Genomic DNA, 13,345 nt, shown 5'->3' with positions numbered 1-13,345 from the left:
ACCTGTGTCAAATTTCAGACTCAGAAATATCCTGAACATCCTCTTTCCCCTTATCTAGGTCAATGAATCATTTTCATAGTGTTTTATGTTTTTGGAAACTCAAAATCCCATCAAATGTTGCATCTCATATAATTTGAGTGAGTTTTAACTCAGTATTTTTAATAGCAAGTATAACCTCCTAAAGTTCAAAATTGCATTTTTTTGGTAAGGCATGGCTTTTTGCAAGCTCTTTAAATGTTGGTGAATCCTTAGTAGTGGTCAAAACTCTATTTCTTGAGTGACATACTTCGTTATCACAAGAGAATAGTCTCAAATGGATTCTACCTGCATTTTAGAAATAGCTATTGCCATTTGATTCTTTGGAACATCTGACATCATCAGAACCTGAAACTTTCTACTTGTATACTTGTTGCTAAGACTGTGGTAGTGAAATTCTTGCCAAAAAAAAGATGGATACATAGAAAGAGAATAAATAGATGGACAATTACTGGGGCATGGGGGTGGGAGCGTGGAGAGGAGGAAATGGGTGAAAAAGTAGGATACAAATTTGTGGTTAGGTAGGATGTTTAAATCTAGGGATACAGCATGTCCATAATATCATACGTATCCTGAAAGTTTGCTAAGAGCGGATTTTAAGTGTCCTTATCATACACACACAAAGAAAGGTAACTGTGAGCTCTTAGTTCTACCCTGAGATGCCCGCCTAATCTGTCAGATGTATTTCTCTTCGTTAAACCTGGCTAACATGTTTACTTGCTTTAAAAAAAAGTAACTGTACAAGGTACTAGATATTTGAATTTATTTGACTGTAGTAATAGTTTGTAGTGAATAGTTTTCACTATATGTATATCAGAACATCATATGGTACGTCTTAGATACACATGATTAAAAAGAAGCAACAGCCTGGAATTTTCATTCATCATTGTAACCTCCTGTGAGAATTTGACACCAAGGTCAGTAGCCAAAGGTGAATTAGAGGGAACTTCAAAGCCAGTGTTCGCTTGAAATGTGTAGTCCAGGTTCTGCCATTCCAAAAAAGAGTTGGATGTGAGGGCTAAGACTTACTCTTGATAAAATTGGCATGGAATCTTATATATTTCACTATAAAACCTGTCAAAAACACTCCTCTAGAATGTGGGTTTTGTTTCAGGTTTTCAGTTTGCTCTTCCTCCTTGTCCATCCTTGGAATCTGGTGTAAATTTCCCTTTGGGTGTAGCAAAACATGTCATTTCAGTACTAGAGTTTCACCTAGTTACTTGGCTGACAATGTGAAAGAAACATTTGAGCAATTTAATGTTGCTCTTTTTCTTTCCTTTTTTTTTTTAAAAAAAATTATTTATTTATTTGAAAGACAGAGTTACAAAGAGAGAGAGAGGGAGAGAAAGTATCTTCTATCTTCCATCAAGTAGTTCACTCCCTAGATTGCCACAATGGCTGGGGCTGGGCCAGGCCATAGCTGAAGTCAGGAGCCAGGAGCTTCATCTGGGTCTCCCACGTGGGTTCAGGGGCCCAAGCACTTGGGCCATCTTCTGCTGCTTTCTCAGGCCATAGCAGAGAGCTGGATTGGAGTGGAGCATCTGGTACTTGAACTGGTGTTCATATGGGACGCCAGCATCCAAGGTAGTAGATTAAGCCTCTGTGCCTGAACAGCAGCCCCTCTTTTTCTTTTTTTTCTTCTCTCCTGAAAAACCGCTACGCAAAAGGGCTGCATGCCTCACTGAGGCTGGCTAAGTTAAAGCAATCTTTCTTTCCTGCTGTTCCAGGGAGCCTTTGCCTACATAGTGAATTACTTCATGTATGTCCTGTGGGCTCTCCTATTTGCCTTCCTGGCCGTGTCTCTGGTGAAGGTGTTTGCACCTTATGCCTGTGGCTCTGGAATCCCTGAGGTGAGTCTCTTAAAATGATAATGGTATGAATCATTTTTGGTTAAGTCCTTTTAATATTATCATGGCAAACACCAACATTTGGTGACGATTAAACAGAATCTGATCCTGAGGTCATCTAAGACCCCTCTGGGTCTGTCCTCAACTCTCCTGTCAGTTGGGGCTACCTGGAAATTAGAGGTGGTTGATTCGTGAGCCTCCTGAATGTCCCTCTTGCACCATGTTCCCGAACACCTCCTGTGCCCCCCACCCAACAAGCTTCCAGCCTAGATCCCATGATTCTGACCTGAAAAAGTAGTGGCCTTGTTAACTTTGTTAGAGCACAAAGAGTAAAACCGTTTTCTTACCTTTCCTACAGTGTGTATGCTTTATGCTAGAAGGGGGTGGTTAAAACCTATTTCTAACATCTTTGGTTTAGATGGCTTGACAGTGACTGAATCCACTGTTTCCTGAGCAAGTAGCAGGCACAGATGTCTTTGGCAGGGAATCAAGTCTGTACCTAATGTTTAAGGCGGTTTCAGGAACGTTAACCTTGCCCTCTCAGAACACACCTCGCGGGCCACTATTTTGTAAAGGAGAACATCTTTCCATCCCTCTGCCCCTCCTCTGCCCAGGTAGCCGTGCCGCCACAGCCCGTTCCCCAGAAAGGAACAGGAAAGCTTGAATAATTCCTGCTTTTTTGAGCTCCTAGGCTCCCTTCCAAACTGAGAGCACTGTAGGGCAAGTGTTTGTGTGCTGCTTCTTCAAAAGATGCGGGTTCTGTCATGTGATTCAGATTTTTGCTTCCCTTAGCCTTGTTTACTTCCTCAGTCTGTATTCATCCCTTCTGTATTTCTGCAGATAAAAACTATCTTGAGTGGTTTCATTATTAGGGGCTACTTGGGTAAGTGGACCCTGGTTATCAAAACTATCACCTTGGTGCTGGCTGTGTCATCTGGCTTGAGCCTGGGCAAAGAGGGCCCCCTAGTGCACGTGGCTTGCTGCTGTGGGAATATCCTCTGCCACCGATTCAACAAATACAGGAAGAATGAAGCCAAGCGAAGAGAGGTAAGAAACACATGAGCTCTGTAGTCTTTCTGGGTGAGAGCATAAATGATATAGTCTTAGGAGTAGGAATTGAAGGATTCTACTGATGTTGATGCAAATACCCTTTGACATGGCAACTCCACCATGTGTATGCACAGAAGTGTATGGGGATAGCTCGTGCAGAGTTTCTTAGCACAGTGAAAACAGAAGCAACCAACGTGTCCATCAATAGGGGATGGGTCAGCTAAATAAAATTCTGTCCATACTATAGAATACTATACAAGCATTAATAAAGGAGACAGCTCTCTACATGTTAACGTGGAATTCTCACTATAAAACATTGTTAAGTTTAAAACACAGTCTCTGAATTATATATATATATATATATATATGTATGTATATATGGTAATTCAATTCATGTTTTTAAAAAGCATATATTCACTTAGATAGAAAATGCTTAGAAAGTGGCTTTGCTCCAAACTGGTAAAAACATCTACCTCTGGTGAGTGGGAGAGCGAAGTGGTAGTGAAGGAGATGTAAGGCTTTGCATCTCATTGTGCATAATTCTGCCCAAGTATGTGTTGCTTCTACTACAAAATGGTTTACAAAATTTTTTAAGGAAGCTGTTTATTCCTATGGAAGAATGGATATAAATGTAGCATGCTTCACGTGTTGATCTTCTCATCTTTTTTTTTAAAGATTTAATTTACTTATTTGAGAGGTAGAGTTACAATGAGAGAGAGAGAGAGAGGGAGAGAGATAAGTCTTCCATCTGCTGGTTCACTTCCCAAATGGCTGCAACAACCAGAGCTACACTTATCTGAAGCTAGGAGCCAGGTGCCTCTTCCCAGTCTGCCATGTGGGTGCAGGGGCCCAAGGACTTGGGCCATCTTCTACTGCTTTCCCAGGCCATAGCAGAGAGCTGGATTGGAAGAGGAGCAGACAGGGCTAGAACCAGCACCCATATAGGATGTCGGCACAGCAAATGGAGGATTAACTTACTGCGCCATAGTGTCGGCCAGGCCTTCTCATCTTTTATTTCTTCTGAATACCATACTGGAGTGAATTTCTCTCTAACAGACCCGTGTCTGCCTTCTGCCTTAACCCATTAATCTCACCACACATGCCTGTAGTGGCTGTGATGTTTATGCAGTTGGTAATGTGTACTATTTTCAGGAGGAAGAACATTTTAAAAAAAATATTCCAAGTCACTGGTTACTTCTGTCCTGCTATAATGAAGAACCTAAGAAAATGATGCCTCTTATTTTATTTTATTTTCCTTCAAGTATAAAGAAATTACATAGGGAATGGGTACAGACCAAGGTCATTTCATTAAGAAGGATTTTTCACAAAACAGGAATCTATTGATTTCTTCTGGAAACAAAAAATATTAACCACAAGACCCAGGAGGGAACCAAAGATGTTGAGATTTGAAATATGAAATACACTTTGATAGTTCAAGGGGATAAAGTTCCTGGCACAATTAGAAAGGAGAGGAGAGGTAGCAGGAGAGAGACAGGGAAATCTTAATCAAGTGTTTTGCTGCCTGTCATGTGTAGAGGGTCAGGAAGGCATTGTTAAATTGATGAGACTGTTAAACAGGCCTAGTGTACAACAGAAGTTAAAGAGTGGAGAACCCATCTTAATAGGCAAGAGTAAAGTGCTGGTTGGTTTTGGTTTTGCATGTGTGGGGGCGGGTTTGAAGCTACAGACTGCTGGTTACTTTCAGTCTATGAAATGGGCACTTTTGCTGAAATTGTTCCTTATAAATGAGAAGGGAGTTTGAGTTGGCTGTTTCGCCAGGAAACAAAATCGTTGGCTTCTTAAGAAAATAGAGGGGCTGGTACTGTGGTGTAGTAGGTTAAGCACCTGCCATGGTGCCGGCATCCTATGTGGACACAGATTCAAGTCCTGGCTGCTCCACTTCCTATCCAGCTCCCTGCTGATGGCCTGGGAAAGCAGTAGAAGATGGTCCCCTTCACCTGCATGGGAGACCTGGAAGAAGCTCCTGGCTCCTGGCTTCAGATCATCCCAGCTCTGGCCATTGCAGCCATTTGGGGGGTGAACCAGCAGATGGAAGACTTTCTCTCTTTCTCTTCCTTCCTCTGCCTCTCTAACTCTGCCTTTCAATTAAATAAATAAAATAAAATAAATAAAATAAATAAAAAAATAAATAAAAATAAAAAATAAAAACTGTGCCTTTATAAAAAACACTAGAAAGCCTTCCTTTACAATGTGCTGTGTCAGTGCATCACTAAATACTTCACATAGGTGGTGAATACATAGATCTGCAAACTCGAATTCAGTTACTGAATTGGGAATATGGGGGTTGGGAACATAATTTAGGATAAAACTCATACCTAAATGAATGACAGTGGAAAGACCCCTCTTTGTTCAAGCCTGTGACCGTGTGTGTGTCAGAATTTAAAATTTCATATACATTGTTGGCTTTCACATAGACATCAAACGTCATTTTTGATGATATGAAGCATGTAGATTTAAAAAAAATGTTTATGAACCCTTAATATTCCTGATGAAAATGTGATTGAATGTGACTAATTTTGAGTCTTATATTGTAGGTGTTGTCAGCTGCAGCAGCTGCTGGTGTATCTGTCGCCTTTGGGGCACCTATTGGTGGTGTATTATTCAGCCTAGAAGAGGTAACAGCTTCTACCTGTGTGTAGAGCATGCACGTGCTTTTGTCCCAGGAATTCAGACCAAGTATCCACGTACATGGCCGTTCCTGAGTGTTCTGTCTGGCTCCGTGCTTTCCCATGTCTCTGGGCAGATAGTCATCCTGTCCTCTACCGCCTGCAGCACCAACTGCTCAGTTTCTGCATATTGACCAAGGTCGCTTCTCCCTACCCCCCCTTCTCTCTTACAGGTCAGCTACTATTTCCCCCTCAAAACATTGTGGCGTTCGTTCTTTGCTGCATTGGTGGCAGCCTTTACTCTACGATCCATCAATCCATTCGGGAACAGCCGCCTGGTTCTGTTTTACGTGGAGTTTCACACCCCATGGCATCTCTTTGAGCTTGTCCCGTTCATCTTGCTGGGCATATTTGGTGGCCTGTGGGGAGCTCTGTTTATCCGCACAAACATTGCCTGGTGTCGGAAGCGGAAGACCACCCAGCTGGGCAAATATCCTGTCATCGAGGTACTCATCGTGACAGCCATCACTGCCATCCTGGCCTTCCCCAATGAATACACCCGAATGAGCACGAGTGAGCTCATTTCGGAGCTGTTCAATGACTGTGGCCTTCTGGATTCCTCCAAGCTCTGTGATTATGAGAACCGTTTCAACACAAGCAAGGGAGCTGACCTGCCTGACAGACCAGCTGGTGTAGGAGTTTACAATGCCATGTGGCAACTGGCTCTGGCACTCATACTGAAAATCGTCATTACTATATTCACCTTTGGCATGAAGGTGAGCAATTCTTTTGATACTCAGTGGCTGAGTGTGTGTGTGTGTGTGTGTGTGTGGCTATGAGTTTTAGAAGGCAAAGCCATTGTATTGCAAAGCCATTGCAATTCTGATAGCTCATGTGATGTTTTCACCTTTCCCCCAACATTAATCCTCCATCCCCCAAAGCCTCTTTCACCCACACTTGTTCTAATAACTTCCTTGACAATTGTACACCTATCTCAAGTTGTCCAAACCTAGTTTGGGGCCCCATGCAAACCTTAGTGATGAAATTTTAGCAAGAGTGTTTTTTTTTTCCTTTTTTGTGGGAAACACAGTTTGCCTCTCAAAAAGGATAATGAGGTATTTCTTCCAGTGTGATTTTTTTACAACAATATCTGACCAGCACAATATTAGCAGGGTTGCTTTTTAGTGTTTGCCCATAAAATATAATATTAGGTTGAACCAGATAATGTTGCCAATATTCAGCCATTTTGACCACTAAAATTGCAATTTCATGCAGTTCAATCCATTATGGAGCTTAAATGTATTTTTTAAGATTTTTTAAAAATTTTTTTTGAAATGCAGAGTTACAGAGAGGCAAAGGCAAAGAGAGAGTGAGAGCGATAGAGAGATGTCTTCCATCTGCTGGTTCACTCCCCTAATGGCTGCAATGGCCAGAGCTGTGCTGATCTGAAGCCAGGAGCCAAGAACTTCTTCTAGGTCTCCCACGTGGGTGCAGGAGTCCAAGACTTGCACCATCTTCCACTGCTTTCCCAGGAGCATTAGCATGGAGCTGGATCGGAAGTGGAGCAGCCTGGACTCAAACTGGCACCCATATGGGAGGCCAGCACTGCAGACAGTGGCTTTACCTGCTATACCACAACAGCAGGTCCAAGTTAAATGTATTTTTTACAGTTAGTATTAATGCTCAGTTGTCAACCAAGGGGATATATTCCATAGGTGATCTGAAGTTAATTGTCAGACTATCAAAAGCTGATAGCAGCATGTTCTCACTCATATATGGAAGCAACAAAGTTGATCTCAAAGAAAGCAGAGAGCAGAGGCCGGCGCCACGGCTCACTAGGCTAATCTACCACCTTGCGGCGCCGGCACACCAGGTTCTAGTCGCGGTCGGGGCGCCGGTTCTGTCCCGGCTGCCCCTCTTCCAGGCCAGCTCTCTCCTGTGGTCAGGGAGTGCAGTGGAGGATGGCTCAAGTGCTTGGGCCCTGCACCCCATGGGAGACCAGGATAGGCACCTGGCTCCTGCCATCGGATCAGCGTGGCTCGCCGGCCGCAGTGCGCCAGCAGCGGCGGCCATTGGAGGGTGAACCAACGGCAAAGGAAGACCTTTCTCTCTATCTCTCTCTCACTGTCCACTCTGCCTGTCAAAAAATTAAAAAAAAAAGAAAGAAAGCAGAGAGCAGAACGCCCAGAGGTAAGCTGAACCTGAGAAGGCGAGAGGGAAGAGAGGGATAGAGAAGAGATGGTTGGGGCCAGCACTGTGGTGTAGTGGGTTAAAACCCCAGCCTGCAGCGCTGGCATCCCATATGGGCGCCGTTTCATGTCCTGGCTGCTCCACTTCCGATCCAGCTCTCTGCTGTGGCCTGGGAAAGCATTGGAGAATAGCCAAACTCCTTGGGCCTCTGCACCCACTTGAGAGACCTGGAGGAAGCCCCTGGTCCTGGCTTCGGATGAGCTCAGCTCTGGCTGGTGTGGCCATTTGGGGAGTGAACCAGCGGATGGAAGACCGACCTCTCTGTAACTCTTTCAAATAAATAAAATAAAACTTTTTTAAAAAAGAGATGGTTAAGGGGATACAAAAACACAATTCAAAAGGAGAGCTAGCTTATAGTGTTGTATAGTACAATAGGGTGACTAACTATTTCACAATAATGTATTGTATATTACAAAATAGCTAGAAGAAAGGATTTTGAATGGTCCTGACCCAAAGAAACAATAAATGTCTAGGGTGATGAATATACTAATCACACTTATTTGATCATCATGGTGTGTACAGTATCAAAATATCATACTGTACCTCATAAACTACTCTATAAATATATATAGTTATTCTGTATCAAGTTTTTAAAAAGCAGACATCAGACTGACATGTTTTACTTTAAGTATTTGTTACTGTTTTCACATTTCAAGACAAACTAGAAAGGAAAATTTGTTAAGGTGTTTTCCTCCTCCTCCCTAAGTTTTTATTGGTTTCTTTTCTTTTTCTTTCTTTCTTCCTTTCTTTCTTTCTTTCTTTCTCTCTTTCTTTCTCTCTTTCTCTCTTTCTCTCTCTCTCTCTCTCTCTCTTTCTCTCTCTCTCTCTCTCTTTCTTTCTTTCTTTTTTTTTTGACAGAGTGGACAGTGAGAGAGAGAGAAAGAGAAAGGTCTTCCTTTTTCCCTTGGTTCACCCCCCAATGGCCGCTGCAGCCGGCGCACTATGTTGATCCGAAGCCAGGAGCCAGCTGCTTCTCCTGGTCTCCCATGCCGGTACAGGGCCCAAGGACTTGGGCCATCCTCCACTGCACTCCTGGGCCACAGCAGAGAGCTGGACTGGAAGAGGGGCAACCGGGATAGAATCTGGCACCCCGACTGGGACTAGAACCCGGTGTGCCGGTGCTGCAGGTGGAGGATTAGCCTGTTGAACCACGGCGCCAGCCTATTGGTTTCTTTTCTTTAGCATCCAGCTACCAAGTTGTTTCCCTGTATGCTCTAGGGAAGTAGAAATTGAAACCAGAAAATAAGGTACAGCAACTGAGTTTGGGCAGTCCGGAAATCTCTGAGATAGCACCATTCATCCCCTCAACACAGGGATTGGATGGAGATGCTGGAGGTTCTTGCAGTGCTCCTTGACTTCATTTGTACCTCATAGTTTCATTTTGCCATTGAAAGGGGATTTGGAAACCATTAAAGCACAGTTTCAAATGCATTCCAGAGTTAAACACAGGCTATTTTAGAATAAAAAATACTGTTTTGATTAGTCCTCAATATTACAAATTCACAACGGTATCCTAAGAGACAAAGCAAAGAGTAGGTGATAGATGAAGGTTCCTTATTCAATTAACCATGCAACCAGCCATTATCTCTTTTAAAATTATATTAGTTTAATCTTTCTTTAGACAATTACAAAATAAACTGAAACCTCATGCGCCAGCCATCCTTTGTGTGTGGGTGATGGATTACGATTCTACATATGAGCATGGTTGTGAACATTCCATTTGAATCCTAGCACCAGAATTTACTGAATCTTGACCTTGGATGAGGTTGTTTAACCTCTATGAACTCTGGGTTCCTTGTCATTTGGGCCTAATGATACCTACCCCCTGGGGTTGTTACAAAGACCCAATGAAACCTTGTATATAGTACATCCAGCACTGAACATGGTAGGTAGTCAATAAAAGGAGAGTGTTCATTAAAATTCAGAATTGGGGGAAATGTCTGCATATATGAGAAACTCCATCTATTTTCCTTTTTCTTTGGGAAAGGCCTAATTTCTGCCTCCAGTTCTGTGTTGCTCTGGAGAATTCAGGTTCTTGCCTGATGGACCCCCGAATCAGGGTAAGCTCTTTTGCAGTCATCCTTGCCTGCACGTCCCGGAGAACCTCTTGTCTCTGTAGTGTTACACACATCTTTACAGCCACTTGCTAGCATAGTGCATAGTTACATTGTCATTGGCCTGTTTGCTTCGCAGGGGGTCAGTCCGCCAGCCCTTACCATGCCCCGAGCAATGGCATCATTTCTCACTGACCTTCTATTGCTTTCTCTTTACAGATCCCCTCTGGCCTCTTTATCCCTAGCATGGCTGTTGGTGCTATAGCAGGGCGACTTTTAGGAGTGGGAATGGAACAGCTGGCTTATTACCACCATGACTGGACCATCTTCAACAGCTGGTGTAGTCAGGGAGCTGATTGTATCACCCCTGGCCTCTATGCCATGGTTGGGGCTGCAGCCTGCTTAGGTGAGGAGTGTTTGCATTGATTTCAAAGAAGTGGCTTCCTAGATGGCATAAAAAAGAAGAGACGTAATAAACACAATTGACTGCAAAAAATGTTTAAATGACTATCCATTTCTGGTTGAGTTTCCTATTTTTCAAATGTTTTAAGAAAGCAAATTATCTCACACTGGCTAAATAATCAAGAAATGTGCACACAGATAACGATACAATATTTACATCATAGTATTATTTATTTTTAAAAAGGTTTATTTATTTATTTGAGAGTCAGAGTTATGCAGAGAGAAAGAGACAGAGACAGAGACAGAGAGAGGTCTTCCATCTGCTGATTCACTCCCCAGTTGGCCGCAATGGCCAGAGCTGTGTGAATCCAAAGCCAGGAACCAAGAGCTGCTTCGGGGTCTCCCACATGGATGCAGGGACCCAAGCACTTGGGTCATCTTCTACTGCTTTCCCAGGCCATAGCAGAGAGCTGGATCAGAAGTGGAGCAGCTGGACTGAAACTGGCACCCATATGGGATGCCGGCACTGCAGGCAGTGGCTTTACCTGCTATGTCACAGTGCTGGCCCCCACAGTGTTATTTATAAGAGAAGAAAAATAGAATACATCTAAATTTGCAAGATAAGGGACTGGTTAAATAATTTATGGTACATCCATATGATGTTATACTATGCAGCCTTTAGATATAATTTTTTTAAGATTTATTTATTTGTTTGAAAGCCAGAGAGTTACAGAGAGGCGGAGACAGAGGCAAAGTGAGAGAAAGAGAAGTCTTCCATCTGCTGGTTCATTCTCCAAATGGCCGCAACGGCCAGGGCTGGGCCAGGCTGAAGCCAGGAACCAGGAGCCTCTTCTGGGCCTCCCATGCAGGTGCAGGGGCCCAAGCACTTAGTCCATCTTCTGCTGCTTTCTCAGGCCACAGCAGAGAGCTGGATCAGAAGTGGAGCAGCTGGGACTCAGACTGGCACCCATATGGGATGCTGGCACCGCAGGCAGCAGCTTTACCCACTAAGCCACAGTGCCAGCCCCTGGATATGATGTTAATATGGTTAACATCTTTTAAATGTGATGTTGAATAAATCTTAGTAACATGCAAAGTCTTCCTAATACATAATGGGTAAACATGGTGGTGAATTAGACATAATAATATAAACTTGCCTATGTTAAATATTCTTGCATAGAAAAAACATGAATATGTCATTCAAAATTTTGATTCTGCTTTTATTTATTGACAGTGAGCTTATGAATAATGACTTTCTTTTGTATTTTCTGAATTTTCCACAATGGACATGTATTACTTTTACAATTAGGGAAAAGAAGCAATAGGCAAATTAAAAAGAATCTGGATCAGCGTTGTTGTGTAGCAGGTTAAGCCTCTGCCTTTAACACTGGCATCCCATCTGGGAGCTGGCTCAAGACCCAGCTGCTCCACTTCTGATCCATCTTCTTGCTAATAATGCACCTGGGAAAGCAACGGAGGATGACCCAAGTGCTTGGGCCCCTGCACCCATGTGGAAGACCGGGAAGAAGCTCCTAGCTCCTGGCTTCGGATCGGCACAGCTCCAGCCATTGCGGCCATTGGGGCGTGAACCAATGGAAGGAAGACTTTTTTCTCTGTCTCTTCCTCTCACTGTCTGTGACTCTACCTCTCAAATAAATAAATAAATAAATCTTTTTTTAAAAATCAAGAAGGCATCTTAGACTCCCATAGATGTCATTTGGAGAAATCTGAATCATGTCTCTCATAACTGTAGGGCACTCCCTGGGGTGTGTGCAGTTATAGGTGATATCCCATTCTGACATTGTTTCTGATAAATAATTCTTCCCTGGGTGGAGGCCTCTGACAGGCCCCTTATTTTAATAACCCCTGTGCCTTGCCCGCTGTTGGTAGCCTGTGTCTATTTTGTTGCAGGTGGTGTGACTCGGATGACTGTTTCTCTTGTTGTCATAATGTTTGAACTTACTGGTGGCTTGGAATACATTGTGCCTCTTATGGCTGCAGCCATGACAAGCAAGTGGGTGGCAGATGCTCTTGGTCGAGAGGGCATCTATGATGCCCACATCCGTCTCAATGGATACCCCTTTCTTGAAGCCAAAGAAGAGTTTGCTCATAAGACCCTGGCAATGGATGTGATGAAGCCACGGAGGAATGATCCTTTGTTGACTGTCCTTACCCAGGACAGTATGACTGTGGAAGACGTAGAGACCATAATCAGTGAAACCACTTACAGTGGCTTCCCAGTGGTGGTGTCCCGGGAATCCCAAAGACTTGTGGGTTTTGTCCTCCGAAGAGATCTCATTATTTCAATTGGTAAGGATTTCAGAAAGGGGTCGATGGAATCCAGTATAGCACTCAGTAAATGGGTGTGAAATGGGGGAAGGCAGGGGGAAGAGGGGATTGGTGAGCGGCCAGAGGACAGAACTACACTTCCATTTTTAACTCCACCCCCCCCCCTTCTGTTCAAATAGAAAATGCTCGAAAGAAACAGGATGGGGTTGTGAGCACGTCCATCATTTATTTCACTGAGCATTCTCCTCCAATGCCACCATACACTCCACCCACCCTGAAGCTTCGGAACATCCTGGACCTCAGCCCCTTCACGGTGACTGACCTCACACCCATGGAGATTGTAGTGGACATCTTCCGCAAGCTGGGACTGCGGCAGTGCCTCGTCACACACAACGGGTGAGAACTCTTGAGGGAAGGTAAATTGGGTTGTGCAAGGAAAGCGAATGTAGAGGGAGAAAGAAGGACAACCCAGTGTAAATGAACATCAGTAACACTTTTAGACCTTTCTGAAGCTCTGAGACGAAGCTGAGTATGTTTCCTTTATCATCATAAGAAATAGAAAAGGAGCTGGGGAAGAAAGAGTGTTTGAGGGACATGAACTGCTAGGTGTACATTGTAAGTAACATGGTTCTTCCTTTATGAAGGAAACAACTGTTCTTGTGCACAAAGAGTGCAGGAATCAGGTAGCATGTGTGTAGTATGAGACTGTGTCAAAAAGCTCATGGAGAAAAGAAATTAGAAGTGTTTATGTTAATATAGAACTGATCTGAAATCCATGCATAGTTTTTCC

General features: G+C 43.5%; 1 protein-coding gene across 2 annotated transcripts in view; it reads left to right on the top strand.

Annotated features, from left to right (window-relative positions):
* CLCN5 (chloride voltage-gated channel 5) overlaps positions 1-13,345 on the top strand; it is a 178,668-nt gene that overhangs the window by 157,600 nt on the left and 7,723 nt on the right. For both annotated transcript variants that reach the window (XR_009864951.1, XM_062182968.1), the window contains exons 8-14: positions 1,764-1,886; positions 2,724-2,930; positions 5,489-5,569; positions 5,794-6,336; positions 10,084-10,270; positions 12,178-12,576; positions 12,735-12,951. Coding sequence is in view for 1 of the 2 variants with exons in the window: in XM_062182968.1 (XP_062038952.1) it covers positions 1,764-1,886; positions 2,724-2,930; positions 5,489-5,569; positions 5,794-6,336; positions 10,084-10,270; positions 12,178-12,576; positions 12,735-12,951 (1,757 nt within the window). In the remaining variant the exon portion in view is untranslated. The remainder of the gene's footprint in view (positions 1-1,763; positions 1,887-2,723; positions 2,931-5,488; positions 5,570-5,793; positions 6,337-10,083; positions 10,271-12,177; positions 12,577-12,734; positions 12,952-13,345) is intronic.

The sequence above is a fragment of the Lepus europaeus genome, chromosome X, assembly GCF_033115175.1.
Source record: "Lepus europaeus isolate LE1 chromosome X, mLepTim1.pri, whole genome shotgun sequence".
Lineage (NCBI taxonomy): Eukaryota > Metazoa > Chordata > Mammalia > Lagomorpha > Leporidae > Lepus > Lepus europaeus.
The sequence above is the reverse complement of the archived record's forward strand: the minus strand, read 5'-3'. Positions and strand labels throughout refer to the sequence as shown.